This window comes from Tenrec ecaudatus, chromosome 16 (assembly GCF_050624435.1).
Source record: "Tenrec ecaudatus isolate mTenEca1 chromosome 16, mTenEca1.hap1, whole genome shotgun sequence".
Classification (NCBI taxonomy): Eukaryota; Metazoa; Chordata; class Mammalia; order Afrosoricida; family Tenrecidae; genus Tenrec; species Tenrec ecaudatus.
Genome location: NC_134545.1, coordinates 9,872,385 through 9,891,352, shown reverse-complemented (window position 1 = coordinate 9,891,352; position 18,968 = coordinate 9,872,385). Strand labels below are relative to the sequence as shown.

General features: G+C 48.9%; 1 protein-coding gene across 1 annotated transcript in view; it reads left to right on the top strand.

Moving 5' to 3' along the window:
• Window positions 1-9,334, top strand: part of CCDC60 (coiled-coil domain containing 60) — a 204,939-nt gene extending 195,605 nt beyond the window's left edge. The window contains exons 10-14 of the mRNA XM_075534645.1: window positions 998-1,072; window positions 1,610-1,732; window positions 4,143-4,274; window positions 7,258-7,447; window positions 9,233-9,334. Coding sequence (XP_075390760.1) covers window positions 998-1,072; window positions 1,610-1,732; window positions 4,143-4,274; window positions 7,258-7,447; window positions 9,233-9,334 — 622 coding nt within the window. The remainder of the gene's footprint in view (window positions 1-997; window positions 1,073-1,609; window positions 1,733-4,142; window positions 4,275-7,257; window positions 7,448-9,232) is intronic.
• The last annotated feature ends 9,634 nt before the right edge of the window (window positions 9,335-18,968 follow it).

Genomic DNA, 18,968 nt, shown 5'->3' with positions numbered 1-18,968 from the left:
CTGCACTTGTTGTTTTCAGTTTGGGTTTTAATGCTCGGTGATAGCTCATTGCTATTGTAAGTCACATCCCTGAAAGGCCTCATGAATGCAAGCATCTAGCTCTTCACATGCTTGTTGGCCATGTTTGCTAACACCCACCCTGTATGTGCAACACACACATCTAGAGCCCTGGAATGGCTGGTTCAACACATTTGCTCCCCGTGGGGGAAGAAAGAAAAGAGGAAGCAGGTTAATACTATTGACTGAGCTTCTGCTAGGTCCCAAGTACTTGCATCGGGGGTTCTATTTGGTTAATCCATGTCCCGTGGTATAGATATTAGAATGCCGATTTCATAGCTATGGAAACGGAGAACCTAACGGGGGAGTGAGTTGCTTGCCCTTGGACTGAGAAGTGTTAGTGGCAGGGCTCCCCCTGAACCCAACTCTGCCTGCCACCAAACCGGGGGACACTTCCGTACAATGACTTCAGTGGGAGAAGAGAACCTTTGGACTATGAGAGGGTCTAGGGTCAGGAACACCGAAGGAAGAATGACCTGGGAGCCTCACTCATCTCTTCCTCAAACAAGTGCTGGGCCCCCTGTGATGTGTTGATTGGGGATTGAGAGCAGGACAGACTTCAAAAGGAACACACCCTCCAACAGAAAGACCAATTGGGTCAAAGCACAAGCAGATCCAGCCAATGTGTAAATGATGGGATGCAGAGCCAGACAGTCAAAGGGAGCTTGTAAGTGTGTGAGGGGGCGGGACATGCTGTGCACCGGGACACCTGGGCAGGAGCTGAGCAGCCAGAAAAGACACCCGGAAAAACCTCCCAGCCCGGGGCTGCAGAGAAGGCAAAGGCCCAGAGGCAGGGAAAGCACCATAAGTCCCAAGACTGGGACCCCGATCAATCAGATCCACCTCCTCAAGAGGGACCCTGACGGCTGGTCGTGGCATGGTGAGGATGGGGGAGGGGCAGGCGACACCCTTTAAAGGAGGGCACCCCTTTATGTTGCAGCGACAAAACCAGCAGCACAAGTGGAGAAAGCCACACCCAGCTCATCGCAAAGAAGTTTAAAAGGTCAGCCAGGTGGTGGGAGGGGAGGGGCAAGGAATGAGCCACTGGCAGGCCAGTCTAACTTTCAAGGCAGGGCACACCCAGACAAGGTGCTGCCCAGCAATGCAAACAATGGCAGCCAAGCCCCACTGTGCCAGGCACTTCAGAAAGAGTCCGCCCGAATTCCCAGCCTTGCTTGATCCACACAGACAACCCTAAGAGGTGGGACCTCGAGCCCACTGGACAGGGATGCAAACAGAAGCTCAGCACGGTGGACCATCTCCCTAAGGTCACACAGTGGTCACACTGAAATGTGAACCTGGGTCTCCCAGCTCCAAAGCCCCTTTTTATCTCTCCGTCTTTTGTCACTAAGGAGTCATTTAAGAAGGTCCGATGCTGCCAGGGAGCGCTGGCCCTCACCCCCCCAGGCGGGTGCCGAGGGAGGCTCTAGAGGAGGGGAAAGAACCCTGGTGGGGGTGGGGGATCCCCATGCAGACGACCTTGAGGCCCAGAGGTTGCAGTGGGGCCCATGAGGGACGCCATCCTTCACGTCTTTCTCCTCTGTGCCTGCAGCCGCCAAGCTCGAGCCACGCCCCATTGCAAGACTAGCGTGTGCACCTCCATGAGGGCCAAGTTTTACAGTGTGGCCCAGGAGGCTGGCTTCTGTCTCCAGGACAAGATGGAAATCCTCATGAAGTAAGGACACGCCGGCCCACTCTCCAAAACAAAGACACTGAGACTAGGCATCTGCTGTGTGCCCTGATGCGCCAGGTGCTGGGGCTTACATCAATGGACACAGAAGACCTATTAAATGTGCTGCTGGAGCTCCGTCCCGCTAACTCATGGCCAGCGAGTCTGACCCACAGTGACCTGACAGGGCAGAGCAGCATGGCCCCACAGGGTTTCCAAGACTGTACATCTGTGTGTGAGCAGGCAGCCTCAGCCCTCCCCGCCCCAGAGCACTTGGTGGGTTCAAAGCTGCTCACTTTGTGGTTAGCAGCCCAACACACAAGCCATGGAGGGCGAATAAAACCATTTCCATTAGCATTCGGCACCTCTGCACAGCAAGGGAGCAGCATTGATTGAGATGCCTTGTATGAAGAGGATTTGCCTGTGTGTAGAGAAGGGGGCGGGCATTCCAGACCCTTTCCATGCTAGAAATGGGGGGTTCAGGACCTTGGAGAGAGCTGAGAGCAGTGTTCTTAGGTCAGGTCCCTTGGGTGGGGAGGAAAAGGAAGTGAGCTCAGGGGCAGTGAGGGTCCAGTAGTTCAGAGAGGGGGTCTGATTCTCCTCCCTCTTTCCCACACCACCTGCCTTTGTCGGTGTCCAAAGGAGAGGGGTCTCCAGAAGTCCAGTTCTTCCTTTCTTGTCTCAACGTTTCCAAAGGACATAGCAAAAATGAGGCAGCGGGTCTCCTTACTAAAAGGAGCTGCAGGAAAGGTGCACACTGAGCTCTAGAAGGGAAGGAACACAGGCAAGCCCAAGGGCAGGGGGAAGGGGCTGCTGGGTGCTGCACACCTTAAGGGTTTGAAGAGCACCCAGAGGCCGATGCAAGCTGGACATTTCTATTCTGGAAACTCACTGACTGCGCCCTGCACACGCACCCCCAGTGAGCTCATTCATCCAAGAAAGGCTGCCCGATGGCTGATGGCTCTCTATCCTCCCATCCTTTTAGTGTAATGGAGCCCCTGCTCTGGGACTTGGTCTGAGATGACTCATGCAGGCTCCTGCCCTCCAGGAGCTGCCAGTTAGGGAGGGTGAACACACAAGCACACCACAGCTACCACACAGAGAGGGGAGGGCTACCAACGGAGTAAACGGAGTGGGCTGAAGAGGTACAGAAAAGCGATGTCCACCTGGGCCCAGAGAGTGATGAGAAAGATCTAGGGGTCTTCCTGGAGACAATGGCATTTGCAGCTGGATTAAAAACAGCTGCCATGTCTGGGGCGATCACTCTGTATGAGAAGCAGGCCCCAGGGCTTGGCGTGTGTTTACTGACTCATTGGCTCACCACAATGCTATGGGATAAGTGCTACTCTCACGCTCTCGTTCATGAGTGATCCTGAGAGATGCCGCCTGTCAGATCTCACCGAGTAGCAGGGGTGGAATTCAAACCCGGATTTGCACAGGGAAGGGAGGACCAGGGAAAAATCAAGAACCAAGTCCCAGAGCCCAGAGGGACACAGTGGGCTGAGCAACTGCCAAGAAAAACAAACAAGCAAAGTTGAGGCTTAGGGTGCCTGCAAGGTGGTGAGAGAAACAGGAAAGGGTCAGATCATCAAAGGTCTTAGTAGCCCAGGTGTGGAGAATGAACTTTATCTCAAAGACTGATCAAAATACTCCCATAAAGGAAAAAGGGATCGGGAGAGATGAAACTGGAGAATGTTGTAGGGGCCAATAGTGCAGGGCCTGGGAGGACAAATTACTCACATTTCTGAGAAAAATGGGGAGTTGTCTTCCGGGGAGTGACTTGGTTATCTCTGTAAGAATAGGTATCCATGGAAAGAAATGGCATGTGCACAAAGTGCTAAGGGGAGCAGGGAAGAGAGGGAACATTCACCACGTGTGTTGCTCTGTGCTCAGTATTTTACACATGTTCCCTCCCTTTATCCTCACCTTTATGAAGTGGGAACCGTTTATTTGGCCCCATTTTACAGATGAGAACGCTAGTCCAGAACAAGGAGGAGAATGGGGAGTGAGTCAAAAAGTGACTGGGTGTAACAGTGGTGCCCAAGTGTTCAAAAGACTATGTGCTCAGTGCCTAACCAAAGGGTTGAGAGTTCAACCCTACCCAGATGCCACTCAGAGGAAATGCTGGGCGCCCTGCTCCCAACAGGTCACAACCTTGAAAACCTGATGGTGTGCAGTTCGGCCCTGCACCCATGGGGTCGCTGTGAGTCAGACTCACATGACCGGAGTGTGGTTTGATTGCGCTTAGCAGGAAACTGGTGGTTCAGGACCTTGGAGAAAGCTAGGCTCTCTGGCCTGACTCCCAAGGTTGGGCGGAAATGGAGGTGAGGTCAGACCTCCCAGGGCATCAAGGGTGGTGATCAGAGAGAGCGAATCTGATTCCACTTCCTCTTTGTCACACCCCCCTGCCACGCAGGCGCCAAGAGGAGCGCGGTCTCCAGAAGTTCAATTCTTTTTGCCTCGTCTCAACGTTTCAAAAGGACATAGCGAAAATGAGGCAGCAGGTCTCCTTAGTAAAAGGAGATGCGGACGAAATTGCCGACCACTGGTAAAGATCCCGAAAGCCACCCCAGACAGCGCTTGCCAATGGTGGGCTGAGCAATATTGCTATGACAGGATTACAGTGGACCCCATTACCTTTAAGGCCGAGAGGCGCCCCACCTCCAAAGCGGCCCTGGCCACCAACACAGTCCTCCAAAGGAGCAAAACCAAGAGCACGTTTGTTGTGCTTGTCAGGCGCCATCCGTCAATTCCGACTGACAGGGGCGCTGTGCACAGCAGAATGAAACACCGCCCTGGCTGGGACCCGCCTCACCATTGTGCCTGTGCCTGCCTCCATTGCTGCAGCCACCGTGTCAATCCATCTCCTTGAGGGTTGTCTTCTTTCTCTCTGAGCCCCCCCCCCCACACACACACATACACACACACTCTACCAAGCACAACCAGGCAAAAATCCCTCCAACCCTTAGCTGCAGACAATCCAGCTTTCCATAATCACCTTCTGTGGAACACAGGCTTGCAAAGGCAGACTAACTCCCAAGCACTCCTGGGGATGGTGGGGAAGGCGAACCCACCACCCAACTGTCTAGATATGGGGTCTAGACCACTCTAGTTCCCCAAGAATGTAGGTTCTCAAGACCACATAGCAGGCCAGCCAAGGGTGGTGCCCTGTGCCCCAGGCAAGGAGAGCTGGCAGCAACAAAAAAAAGTGCCATGGGTCGAGTGGTTACAGGAAGGCGGGCACCACCAGCAGAATTTGATTTATTATTTTGTTCCTTCCAAAAATCCTGAAGTGTCCGTGCTCACCCTCCTTTTACAAACATGGAAACCAGGGCTCTGAGAGGTGATGGCAGCCACTATGCTCTCCTACAATAGAAATACAATTCCACTAACTTGATCCTGATCAAGAACTGAGCATGTCTAAACATGTACCCAGAATCCATCTCACACTTTTCCTAAGCTGTAGCTTACGAGCACATTCTTGAGACCTTGGCAGAGTGGTGGGACCTTTCACCCTGTCTCCACTCCAGGGATGCGTCAATTCCTCTCCCAGCAATATGTGACCTGAAAGATACACAAGGCTCTCAAGAAAGGCCTCCGAGAGAGGCCTTTCCCTCTCCTTGGAACAGACTGGAAGAGGGAGAGGAAGCTAGAAGCTAATTCACATTAAGGTATTAACAGGGCAAATTAAGATTTGGCCCAAATCTCTAATGGTGGAATTTTTGCCACCATTACAGAAAGGGCATTGATTGGCCTTGATTGTAACATTACAATCAAGCCACGCAGGCAGTTCCTCAAAGTTCACCATACACTTACTCAGCTCAGAACCCATGGCCATCAGTCAATTCCCACTCGTGGCATCCCTGTGAGGACTGCGTGGGACTGTCTCGTGGAGCTTCTGAGGCTAAAAGCCCATATAGAGGCAGCCTGCCACATCTTTCTCCAGCAGAGTGGTTGGTGGGTTTGAATCACAGACCTTTCCCTTAGCACCACGGCGCCTCCAAGCCTCCTTAGAATCACCATTGGAACCAGCAATTCCCTTCCTGGTGTTTCACTCCAAAGAAGTGCAAGCAGGGACTCCCACAGACACTTGGGACACTTGTCCCACTCCCACTGTGTCCCTTGCAGCGTTACTCACAACAGCCAAAGGGCAGAAAGAAGCAATGGAAGTGTACAGCATCAGAGGAATGGAGAAGCAAATACTGTGTGTGTGTGTGTGTCATACAAATATGTATGTATTTTAAGTACTCATTTGTAGGTGTATTTACATATACAAGTTAAATGGAATATTATTCCACCATAAGAAGGAATAAGGTTATAACATATGCAACCACATGGATGAATGCTTAAAATATTATGCTGAGTGAAACGGGCCAAAGAAGGCCAAACCATAGAAGATGCTATTTATAAGAACTATCTAGACTAGATAAAGGCATGGAGACAGAAGGCACACACGTGGTTATCAGGGGCAGGCAGGAGGTTGGAGTGGGAGATGCTGTTGAATGAGCAGAGTTTCTCTTGGAGGTAAAGACACACTTTTGGACACACGCGGTGGTGGTGGGTGCACCTTGTAGTATGATCCATGCCATGGGCGAAGCACATGGTGAAAATGCAAAATGGGTGCTGTGTGTGCTTTACCACAATTCATCATCACCAAGTCAGACAGACCACAGGCGTTTGGAAATGATACTGGGTCAAAGCTATTCACGCGGCCAGGTAGGCGTCCCGTGGTCTTTCGGACCAGACTTCCTGAGCACCGCCAATGCGCTAGGCAGGGAACCTAGCACTCTGGATACTGAATGATGCGGGCAAGGTTCCTGTTCTCACGGGGCTTTCCCTTGTAAGCACAGAGACATAAATATCAACAGGTGTCACCAGTAGATCACAATGTAAGTAGCCTGAGGGGGCAGGGGTCATCAAAGAAACACCATCCCTTTGCCTTAAATCCCAATCATGCTTCACACACACACACACACACACACACACACACACACAGACTCATCCTGGTCCCACTATCCCACAGAGTCCCATAACTGGAGACGTCCTCGGGTCTCACTGAAACTCAGCCCCCTCCAGAGGAGGGAGGTGGACTACATACTCATGCCTTATCGCTGTCAGCATCTTGTGAGAGACCCTCTTGCATCTTGTAAGGCCTCCTGTGGATGTGCCTGTGTCCTCCCTTGACCTAACTCTCAGAAGAGAAACTTCAGAACCACATCGTCCCATCCTAGCTGCACGCATTTCATGTTTCTAGCTGATAGGAAAATTATCAACGAATCTTTCTCAGACATGCCTTTAACTGGCTATTTTTAAAATGAGATGCAAGCCAGGCTCCAGCTTTGACTACCACTAAAAACAGGCCGTGTCTGATCTGTGGGGTCCTTTACAAGCCAGGAGGGAGGAGGTCACCCAGATAAGGACTCCTGGCTCCCCGGCAGACAACCCAGGAGAGACAGTGGGGATGGTGGGCCTGGGGGGTCCCAAAGTCTCCCAACAGCTTCCTAACGCACCCTCTTCTCTTGGAATTGAAGGTACTTTGATCTGTTGTCCAAGCTCCCTGAGGATCTGAAGAACTTCCGCCCCGCCAAAAAGATCCTGGCCAAACTACAGAAGTTTGGGGAGAACCTGGACCTGAGGATTCGGCCCCACGTCCTCCTGAAGGTGCTGCAGGACCTGAGGACCTGGGAGCTGTGCTCCCCCGACATCGCTGTGGCCATCGAGGTAACCTAGCCCTGCCTCACGATGCCTCGGGTGCCCTCGGCCAAGCATCCTCTCAAACCTGGGACACTGTTTGAGTCCCGGGGACACGGCAGTGAGAAGACTTCAAGGTGCCACTCCTACAGAGCATGTATTCCAACAGGAGAGGGGACTGTCCCATGACCTTGATTGTCAACCACTTGCCATTGGTCAACTCTGACTCCTGGTTGACTTCCGATGAGTCAGAGTAGGACTGGGTTCCACTGGGTTTTCTGTGACTTGTTTTCATCAATCGATTGCCAGGCCTTTCTTTCAAGGGCCCCGTTACAGGACTCAAACCTCCAACCTGTAGGGGAGCAGCCGGCACATCAACCATTTGCACACGCAGGAACCCCTTTCAACTCCAGGGGGCATTTGTTCTAAGTCAGTGGTGCCCCCTGGAGGCTCTATATAGACAAGCGAGTGAGATGCCCTTGGCTGCTCACAGACAAGTCAGCAGTTCAAACCTACCAGCCGGTTCATGAGGAAAAGATGTGGCAGTCTACTTCTGTAAAAAACATACAGCCATAGAAACTCTATGGGGCAGTTTACTCTGTCCTTTAGGGTTATTTAAAAAAAAAAACTCCACTGTCATCAAGTCAATTCTGACTCACTGGCACCCAGTTTTGAACTGCTGACATTTCAGTTATCAGCTTAATACATGACCTACTACGCCCCCACAGAGCCCTTGCAGGGTTATATGGGCTGGAACCCACTAACAGTACCATCCTTGGTTTGGTTTGGTTTTCCATGTAAATAAGGAGCACTCTCAACTCGACTACTGAAAATGTGATCCTTGGGCCAAGAGTGTGCTAGTCCGAGTAGACCAGAGAAACAAATCCATAGACACTCCTATGTGTATAAAAGAGAGTTTTATATAAAAGGTCATTGTACATTAAGAAAGCATCCCAACACAGTCCAGTCCAAGCCCAAGCCCATCTTTCTGCTATTAGCCCATATGTCAGATACTAGTCTATAAAGTCCTCTTCAGACTCACGAAACACACGCAATGACACCCCCGAATGCAGGATGATCACAGGCCAGTGGGTAGAGCTTCTGATAAGCTGGGGTGGGGTGGGGATGGGGTGGGCAGGGAGCAGGCTCCTTTAGTTTAGACTCTGCAGGAAAGACCCTCTAGACCCCTTCTTACACAACACATTCCAGGAACAAGTCGTCACTGTTAGGCATTCTCAAAGAGCCCTCTGTAAGCCAAAAGGTTGTGGGAAATGCTGGCTGTTTACAAAAGGGTATGAAGGATTAAGAAAGGTGGACGTTTCACATGGTTGGGTTTTTCCTGCCTCACCAAATGTCCCAGGGTCCACAGTAAGACGAAAAGGCACATAATTCTCTAGAACGGGGGTCCTTTGGGCACAGTGGGTTACAGGTGGCACTACTAACCCCAAGGTTGGCGGTTTGAAATCCCCAGCTGCTCTTAGAGAGAAAGATGTGGCTTTCTACTCCGGTAAAGAGTCACTGTCTCAGAAACCCAAGGGGCAGCTCTACCCTGTCCTTTAGGGACGGCATGACTTAGAACAGCAGTGACAGTGACTTTGGGTTTGGGTGTTTGGGTTTTATTTTCTGTTTTTCCCAGCTAATGTCCCCAACATGGTATGTCAGCCTGACGACAGCTGGAGGACAATTAGGATGTGTGTGTAGGGGGGATGGGGGAGACAGGGGGACCAGTGTTACTCACCAAGCTTCTATATCTGGGGGAGAACCTTACCTTTCAGACCAGGGTCTGAGGGCACTGCCACTGTCTCCACCTTGCAGTTTGTCCGAGAGCACATCATCCACATGCCTCAACAGGACTATATCACCTGGCTGCAGACCCGCCTCAACATGCCCATCCGCTCCCACAGCGCCCCTGCATAACCGCCTCCCAGGCTTGCCAGCTGTCCCCAGGAGGGGCACTCACCTACAATCCCTTCCACCCGGCTCCCTGGCTGCTGCTTATTGGTTACTCCTATGGGCCCTCCTGATCCATGAGGATCACCAGACATCTGGCTTCTGGATGTGGTTTTTCAGATCCTAATAATAAAGAGTTTCCACTTGGTGAGTTTCTGGAATGTTAGTAGCTGTGTGCTTTGATCTGATGGTAATTTGGTTAAGAGGATACTGGGGTTCATTACAGTGTGGTTCTGGATGGATGTTTAAGTGTGTTAGTCTAGGGTGACTAGAGAAACAAATTCACTGACACTCGTATGTGGCTAAGAAAGAGCTTTATATACAAGAGCAATTGAATTGCTCTTATTATTGGGAAAACACCCCAGCCCAGTTTAGATCAAGTCCACAAGTCTGATATTAGCCTATATGTCCAATACCCATCTATCAATTTCTCTTCAGACTCACAAACACATTCAATGGTGCCAAACGCAGAAAGATCCCACCCAGGCCAGTCAGTGCAAAGTCTTGTGAATCCAGTGGCGGTGGAAGCATCTCAGCGCTGGCATGGGTCTCCACGTGGGTCCCCTAGGTCCAGGGCTCTCACATAGCTCCATATGTCTTATCATCAGGAATACCAAGCAGAGAGTGTGTGTCCCACCTCTAGCAAGCTATTTTTCTCTATAGTGCCTCCAAATGAGGTCATCAAGCAGCAACCTGATTGGCAGGCTAAACTCCACCCCTTCACTCTTAATAGTCTCAAGTTGACACCAGACTGTGTAACTACTACCTTAGGTGAGGATGAGTGGGTGATACAAGAACGGACAGATGGGCAGATAGCTGGGTGGGTAAATGGATGGGTGGAACGTTCTCTAGTAAGTTCCAATGGTGTGCAAGAAAAAATCCCAACCTTAAGAATTCTGCTGTGTGTTCAGATCCTCTTTATTGCACAGAAAGTACATTTTCCCGTCGCTGCAAAGTGCATGTGGACTTTTTAACCTCTGTGGTCTCCTGGGTCTCGTGGTCATCTCTCTGCTCACTCTAAGTTAGAGGAGCTGCAGACATTGCATTTCCCTAAGAAACAGCCACACAGAGCCAAGACCTGGACTTGAGTCTCTGCCAGGCTCAGGTTACAAAAGCACTCACAAGGACTGGGCCTCGGACATCTCTCCGAGTCCACTGGACAGGGGTGTAGAATTAGAATTATTATTCAGCCTAAGAGATATCTTACCCATCCTTTCACCTATCCATCCATTCATTCACTGAGTATTTATTCAGAGTGTAATATGCACCAACCTATTGTTAGGTGTGAGGTGTCTAACAATGATCCCAGGAGACAAGGTCCCTGCCCTCATACCGCTGAAACGGGGGCAAACAGGTAAGCAAAATACGATGGGGAGGGCAGGGCTGCATCATCTCACACATGACTCTATGTTGAATATGATACCTGACAAGCCATTTGGAGAGTAGATACGCATCCACTCTATCAGAGGACTGGGATGCCAGAGATCCTCAACGTCTCCATATTAAACACGAATATGGACGAGAGGGAGCAGAGAAAAGGGGGAGCTCAGACATGAGCTTGAGGACGGATGTAGGCCTCCCTCGAGACATGGTACACTTGACTGCCTGGCATGAATGTGGCAGTTGGACAGCGAATGATAAATGTCAGAGAAAAATAAGTGCCTTTGAATCATGGAGGTGACAAGGAATAGGGAATGGGCTGCCAGGGAAAGACACAAGTCTGTTTTGGAAGCATTACAGCCAGAATATTCCTCATAAGGATGGGAAACTGTTGTCCCATGTAGTTCAGACATAGCATCAGGAGAGACCAGTTCCTAGGGCAGGCCACCATGCTTGGCAAAATAGCAGTTCAGCAACAAAACAAAACAAACAAACAAAAAAAGGAAAACCCTCCAGGAGATGGAGTGACATCGTGGCTGCAACAATGGCCTGAAACATAGTAACAACTGTGAGGGTGGCCTAGGGCTGGACAGTGCTTGGTTGTCCTTGGGGTCTTGATGAATGGGCAGTGGCTCCGTGATATCCAGCTACAGCTTCAGAGAATCGATGCAGCGTGCCAGATTAAAAGAAGCCTAAGAAGCTGCCACCGGGCAAGAGGATGAGGGAGAATGAACACACACTTTGAAGGTCAGTAAAGGCTTCCAAAAGGAAGCCCCTGTACAAGGAGGAGGTGTTGGCCTGGGATAGAAGGGCCGGTAGGTAAAGGAGAGAGGGGAGAGCGTTCTGAGAAGTGGGGCCACGAGGTGCAGAGGCCCAGTGGCAAAAGGGAATGTGATGTCATTGGAGGAGCTAAAGTAATATGTATGTGGCCGTCCTATCAGATATGATTGGCAGGGAGGGAGGCCGGGGAGGGAGTTCGAGTCATATTATCAGGTGCCTCATAGGCCATTTTATCAAGTTTGGAGTTGATGCTAATGGCAATGAGGAGCCATAGAAGGTTTTTGAGCAGGAGAAAAACACAGTTTGTGGGTGGGGAAGGTGGGGAAGAGAGAAGGGCTCCAAGATGGGGCTGTAGGAGATACTTCCAGGAGAGAGGTGGCCATTGAGTGCTGGCCACAGATCATTGGTCTGAGCCCATCTGTTGTCCTCTGTCCCACCGGGTCATGATGAGTCAGAATGGACTCGGTGCCAGTCGTGTGGGGTGGTGTGGTTTGGTTTCTTGAAGGGACAGTCGAGTGGAGAGAGGGCTGCCCAGGAGATCAACAACCAGTAGGTGCTGATGGGACCAGGAAAGTGGTCTAAGATGGGCGTGGGAAGAGAGGAAGGAAGTGGCGAGGCCCAGAAAGCACTGACGAGCCACCCAGAGTCCCCATCTTGGGTGGGCTGCCACTTTGTTCCAGATACTGCGCAAACTGCTGTGCATGGATTATCTCCAGCGTCTTTCTGGGAGCTGTGCTGCAGGGCCAACCAGACCCACTGCTCGAGTCAACTCTACCACACAGCTATCCGATAGGTCAGGCCAGAACTGCCCGTCCCACCCCCTTGCCTGAGATCACTATCTTTAAGAGAGCAGACAGCCTCCTCGTTCTCCCTCAGAGTGGCTTTGAACCTCCGCCTGGTTGAATCCACTATGTGACCCGGATAACTGCATTCTTCCTGTGTTACAGGTGATGAAGGGGAGGCGTCCAGAGTGCCCTCCTCCACCCCCAAGACAATCAACATTGTAGGACAAGGCAAGGAGGTGGCAAAAGCGATCACATTTCTCCCCAGAAGGTGCTCCAATGGTGGGGCTCCCCATCCTTGTGTTCAGAGGACCTTGCTCAGGCACAACTTCTGTAGTGCTCACAGCATCCTTCTGAGATGTGCCTCAGTACCATTCCCACTGTGTACGTGCAGAGACCAAGACACAGAGCAGCGGTTCTCAACCTGTGGGTCACGACCCCTTGGGGTGTCAAACGACCCTGTCACAGGGGTCACCCGATTCATAACAGTAACAAAATGACAGGGATGAGGTAGCAATAAAAATCATGTTATGGGGGCACTCCAGGATTGCCGCTAGAGAGGTAGCTCACCCCGGAGCTCTGAGGTCCGTAAGTGGGGAGAGTTGGGGGCGAAGTAGGGGTATCAAATCTGCCTGTTTGATTCCCAGGACCACTCAGAGCATCTCTCTGATCCAGAGGTGGACCCCCACCTGATCACCAGGGCTCCGCGGACACTCGTGGTCTCTGGTGCAGCGCCCAGGGCACCCGCTCTGTCTGACATGCGCCACAGGGCAGCCAGGTGCACGGTGGAGGCTACGCCCACCTCGGGGCTCCGTGCAAAACCGCTAGTCAGTAACCTCACCCCGCCTCAGGGTATCCGGGGTCCCGTGTGTGTGCTCCAGCTGGCATACCCCACTCCCTGCACATTTGGGACCCACCTGGGCACCTCTAGAGGTCCAGTGGGCCAGACCCTCCCCACTTCTCCCTGGAGGCTTGCGCCCGCCGCCGTCACAACCAGACGGAAGGAGACTGCTGCCTTTGTGCTCTGCGCAAACTGCCAATCAGAGCTGCCGCATGCTCAGAGGTCTCAGCCCAGAGGTTCCCGCCCCGTCTTCGCTGTGGTCCTTGCGGATCCGCCAGCCAGCCCCCTCTTTGGGCCTCCTCAACCCCCACCCCTCACCCCATACACGCTCAGACCCTTGAACGGAGACACACACACACACACACACACACACACACACACGCAGAGATTCCCATCCTGCAACACCGCTTCAGGCCTGCCAGGCAGAGGACCCTGCAGAGGTTTTTTGCAGCTGCAGCATAGGCTTGCTCACTGCACTCGTCCTTCTCCTTGCTCACTCTGTCCCACCCTTTGGGCTCCAAGCAGTGCATCTGCACACCAGTCGCGGCCCCCTCCCACCTGCCTACCTGAAGAAAGTGCCCCTAGCCAGAAATAGAGCCCCCAACCCATCCCCTAAATACGCTCCCCTGCACTGGGGCCAATACTTTCTATCAGACCGCAGTGTGCACAGCTGCAAACAGCCCCTAAGGGGACCTAAAGGGGACTGCAGCACAAACCATAGGCCAAGGCGAGAGGGAATCCCCAGTCGGACAAAGGTGAAACACAATCCCCCGAGACAGTGGGCTAAAAGCAACCAGCTGAAACACCAGCACCCGCTTCCCAAAGAGAGCGCGCAGGGCTCTCAGACACGCAGGAAAATGGCACCAATTTCCCACAAATTGGACAAAAAACAGCAAGCTGCTTCCACAGTTTCAACAAGAAAAGAGAAACAAAATCCAATGCCAGAGGAACACCAGGACCTAACAGCAGTCATAAAAAAGGCAGAGGTTGACCTCCCACAGAAAGAAATCTTCAGAATGCTGCTTGGAGCCATACAGGACATGAGGGAAGCATTACAGAAAAAGGATGAAATGATAGAGGAAATAAAATCCCTGCACCAAAGGGAAATACAGGAGTTAAAGGGCGAGATAACAAAAACTAATAGCAAACTCACAGACATCACCCGGAGAATGGAGGAGGCAGAGAACCGCAACCAGTGAGCTAGAGGATTCTCAAGCAGAAATTAATAAACGTGAGAAAAAGTCTAACAAGTCCATCAGAGAAGCTGAAGAAAACCTCAGAGCTATGTCTGACGCTATGAGAAGGAACAACATCAGAATTATCGGCCTGCCAGAGGAATGAACATCAAGGAAACCAGCATCCAAAATAGTGATGGAATGCTTGGAGGAAAACTTCCCTAACTTAATGAATGTAAACCAGGCAACTATCCAGGAGGCCGAGAGAACGCCAGCTAGACTGAATCTTCAGAAGACATCATCAAGACATATATTTGTTAGACTATCCAACTCTGAGGAAAAGGAGAAAATTATGAGAGCAGTTAGGGAAAAATGAGCAACCACATATAAAGGCAAGCAGATAAGAATATGCTCAGACCTGTCAGTAGACACTATGAAGAAGAGGAGACAGTGGAACAGCATATTCTGAAAATTGCAGGAAAATAACACAAACTCAAGAATACTCTATCCGGCCAAATTATCTATCAAAATTGAGGGAAAAGTGAGAGTCATCCCGGAAAAGGAAAGTCTTAAATAACATGCACTACAAAAGGTCCTCACTGACCCAGGATGGACAGAAGAACAACACTCACCAAGCACATACAAGAGACCGCCACACAGAACAACTCCACCCAGAGACCATCAAAGGGAAAACAGCCCCAAGATAGAACTGGCTCAACGATGGAAAGAAGGCAAGAATGAACCACAAACACACATATGCACAACCCACAGAAAGGAAAGGGAGGGAGGAAAACACCCCACACAAGAGTGATAAAATGACATTGCAGGGTCCACAGATAGATGTAATAACCCTGAATATTAATGGTTTGAACTCCGGCCTTAAAAGACAGAGACTAATAGACTGGCTTGGAAAACACAAACCCTCCATCTGCTGCCTACAGGAGACACATCTCAACATTCCAGATAAAAAGAGGCTGAGACTACCATGATCCGAATTCTACCTTGCAGGCCTGGATAGGGCAGAGGCTGTACACTGGTACATATGAGGGCTGGAGGCACAGGGAATCCAGGGTGGATGATACCTTCAGGACCAAGGGTGTGAGGGGCGATGCTGGGAGAGTGGAGGGTGAGTGGGTTGGAAAGGGGGAACCGATTACAAGGATCCACATGTGACCTCTTCCCTGGGAGATGGACGGCAGAGAAGGGGGGGGAGGGAGACTCCGGATAGGGCAAGATATGACAAAATAACGATGTATAAATTACCAAGGGCACATGAGGGAGGGGGGAGAGGGGAGGGAGGGGGAAAAAAAGAGGACCTGATGCAGAGGGCTTAAGTGGAGAGCAAATTCCTTGAGAATGATTGGGGCAGGGAATCTATGGATGTGCTTTATACAATTGATGTATGTATATGTATGGATGGTGATAAGAGTTGTATGAGTCCCTAATAAAATGTAAAAAAAGAAAAGAGGAGAAAAAAATGATTAGGGAAAAGAATGTACAGATGTGCTTTATACAATTGATGTATGTATATGTATGAACTGTGATAAGAGTTGTATGAGCCCCTAATAAATTGTTAAAAATAAAAAGAGGCTGAGAATCAAGGGATGGAGACAATATCAGGCAAACTCTAATTCAAAAAAAGCAGGGGTTGCAATCCTAATCTCAGATAAAATTGACCTCAAAGTGCAAATCATAAAAAGAGATAGCGATGGACACTATATCATGCTCAAGGGAGTATTGCATAAAGAACCAATAAACATTTACACGTCAAACAAGCATCCAGCAGAATATGTCAAGAAAACACTGCAAAGGATAAAGAAAGAAATCACAGCCTCAACAATTATAGTAGGTGACTTCAATACACCACTCTCTGAGAAAGATTGATCACTCGGAAAGAAACTCGACAAGGAGACTAAAGATCTAAACACTACAATTAGACAACTGGACCTGATAGATATCTGCAGAGCTCTCCACCCAAACAAAAAATAATTCTCATTCTATTCAAGTCCACATGGTACATTTACAAAAATAGACCACATGCTGGGGCATAAGTTGAATTTACATAAATTCAAGCACGTTGATATCATACAGACCTCTCTCTCCAACCACTGTGGAAATAAACAAAAGGAAGATAAAGAAATCAAGGGCAAACCATGGGAGAATGAATAACTCTCTACTGCAAAAGGAGAGTAAACTGGCTCAGATCATAGATGAAATTAGGATAATTCTAGAAACCAAGGAGAATGAAAACACAACATACCAAAACGTATGGGACACAGCAAAGGCAGTCATCAGAGGAAGTCTCATAGCATCACATGCACACATAGAGAAGGAAGAGAGGCTTATGATTGATACACTGGCACAAAATTTACAGCAACTAGAGCAGAGTCAGCAAGAAAATCCAACTAACAGAAAAAGAAAAGAAATAATAAAAATTAGATCTGAGATTCAGGAAAGAGAAAGTAAGAAAACTATGGAAAGAATCAATGCTGCTAAAAGTTGATTCTTCGAATGGATAAACTGAATCGACAAACCTCTCACGAATGTAACCAAAGAAAGGAAGGAACACATCTCAATAGCAAGGATGAGGGATGAAAGAAGGAATATTACAATGGAGCACAGTGAATCAAAAGGATAATTACACAGTACTATGAAGGACTGTACTCCAATGAATTAAAAAACTTGGAAGACATGGATGAATTCTTGGAAAAACAATCCTTCCCTAGATTATCCCCAATGGCCATCAAGAACCTCAACAGACTCATATAATAGAAGAAATAGACAAGGCTATCAAAGAGTTAGGAACCAAGAAGTCACTGGGACCAGACAGATTCACCAATCCTACACAAACTCTTCCAGAACATAGACAAAGATGGCAAACTTCCAAATTCCTTCTATAAAGCTAGTATAACTCTAATACCTAAACCGGGCAAGGATCCCACAAGAATTGAGAACTTCAGACCAATTTCCCTAGTGAATATTGATGCAAAAAATCCTTAACAAAATACTAGCTAAGAGAATACAAAAATACATAAAACAAATAATTCACCATGACCAAGTGGGATTCATACCAGGGATGCAGGGATGGTTCCACATACGTAAGACCATTAGTATTATTCGTCACGTTGAAACGAAGAAATATAAGAACCACATGATAATATCAATAGATGCAGAAAAAGCATTCGACAACATCCAACACCAATTCATGGTTAAGACACTTGCGAAGATAGGAATGGAAGGAAAATTCCTCAAGACAATACAAGCTATATATGAAAAGCCAACAGTCAATGTGGTAGTCAATGGAGAAAAGACGAGATCAATTCTTCTGAAAAATGGGACTAGACAAGGATGTCCCCTGTCCCCACTCCTATTTAACATCGTGCTAGAAGGTCCTAGCTAATAATACAAGGCAAAGAAAGGACATCAAAGGTACTCATCTGGGGAAGGAAGAAGTGAAACTATCGTTATTCACAGATGATATGATTTTATATATGGAAAATCCTAAAGTTCCACGAGAGGAGTACTGGAAGCAATAGAGGAATATGGCAGAGTAGCAGGTTACAAGATCAACAACCAGAAGTCTATTGCACTACTACACACATCGGACAAGGACACAGAAGAGGAGATCAAAAAGGTGGTACCCTTCACAATAGCCAAACACAAATTGAAATGTCTAGGGATACACCTGACTGAAAAACAAAAGATCTGTACAAGGAAAACGACAAAACACTATTAAAAGAAACCAAGGGTGACCTCAACAAATGGAAGGACATCCTATGCTCATGGATCGGGAGACTCAGTATTGTAAAGATGTCAATTCTATCCAAGGCACTGTATAATTTCAATGCTATCCCAATCCAAATTCTGGCATCTTTCTTCAGTGAATTGGAAAAACAGATCACCAACTTCATATGGAGAGGGAAGAAACCGAGAATTAGCAGAGAACTCCTCAAGAAGAAGGACCAAGTCGGAGGGCTAGCTTTACCCGACTTTAGCACCTACTACACAGCTACCGTGGTCAAAACAGTGTGGTACGGGTATAACAATAGATATTCAGACCAATGGAAAAGGATTGAAAAACCAGAAATAAAATCATCAGCATACAGACAACTGATCTTTGATAAGGGGCCCCAAAGTATCAAATGGGAAGCAGATGCCCTCTTCAATTCATGGTGCTGGAAAAAATGGATACGTAGCTGCAGAAAAATTAAGCAAGACTTTTACCTCACTCCATGCACAAGAATAAACTCAAGGTGGATCACAGACCTTGAGGTAAAACCCCAAACTATTAGGGCCATCAATGAGAGAATTGGGACAAACCTGAGAACCTTGGCACAAGGATTACATAGGCTATCAGAAATCGGGAAGGACACCAAAACGGAGGAGGCACAAATTGACCAATGGGATATACTAAAGATAAAACACTTATGTACATCGAAACAATTCACCAAGAGAGAAATAAGAGAGACTGCAGAATGGGAAAACATCTTTAGCAATGACACATCAGACAAAGGCCTTATTACTAAAATCTACAATACACTGCTAAACTACAAGAAAAAAACCAATTGTCCACTCAGGAGGTGGGCAAAGGACCTGAGCAAGAGTTTCTCAAGGGCAGAAATCCAAGTGGCCAATAAATATAT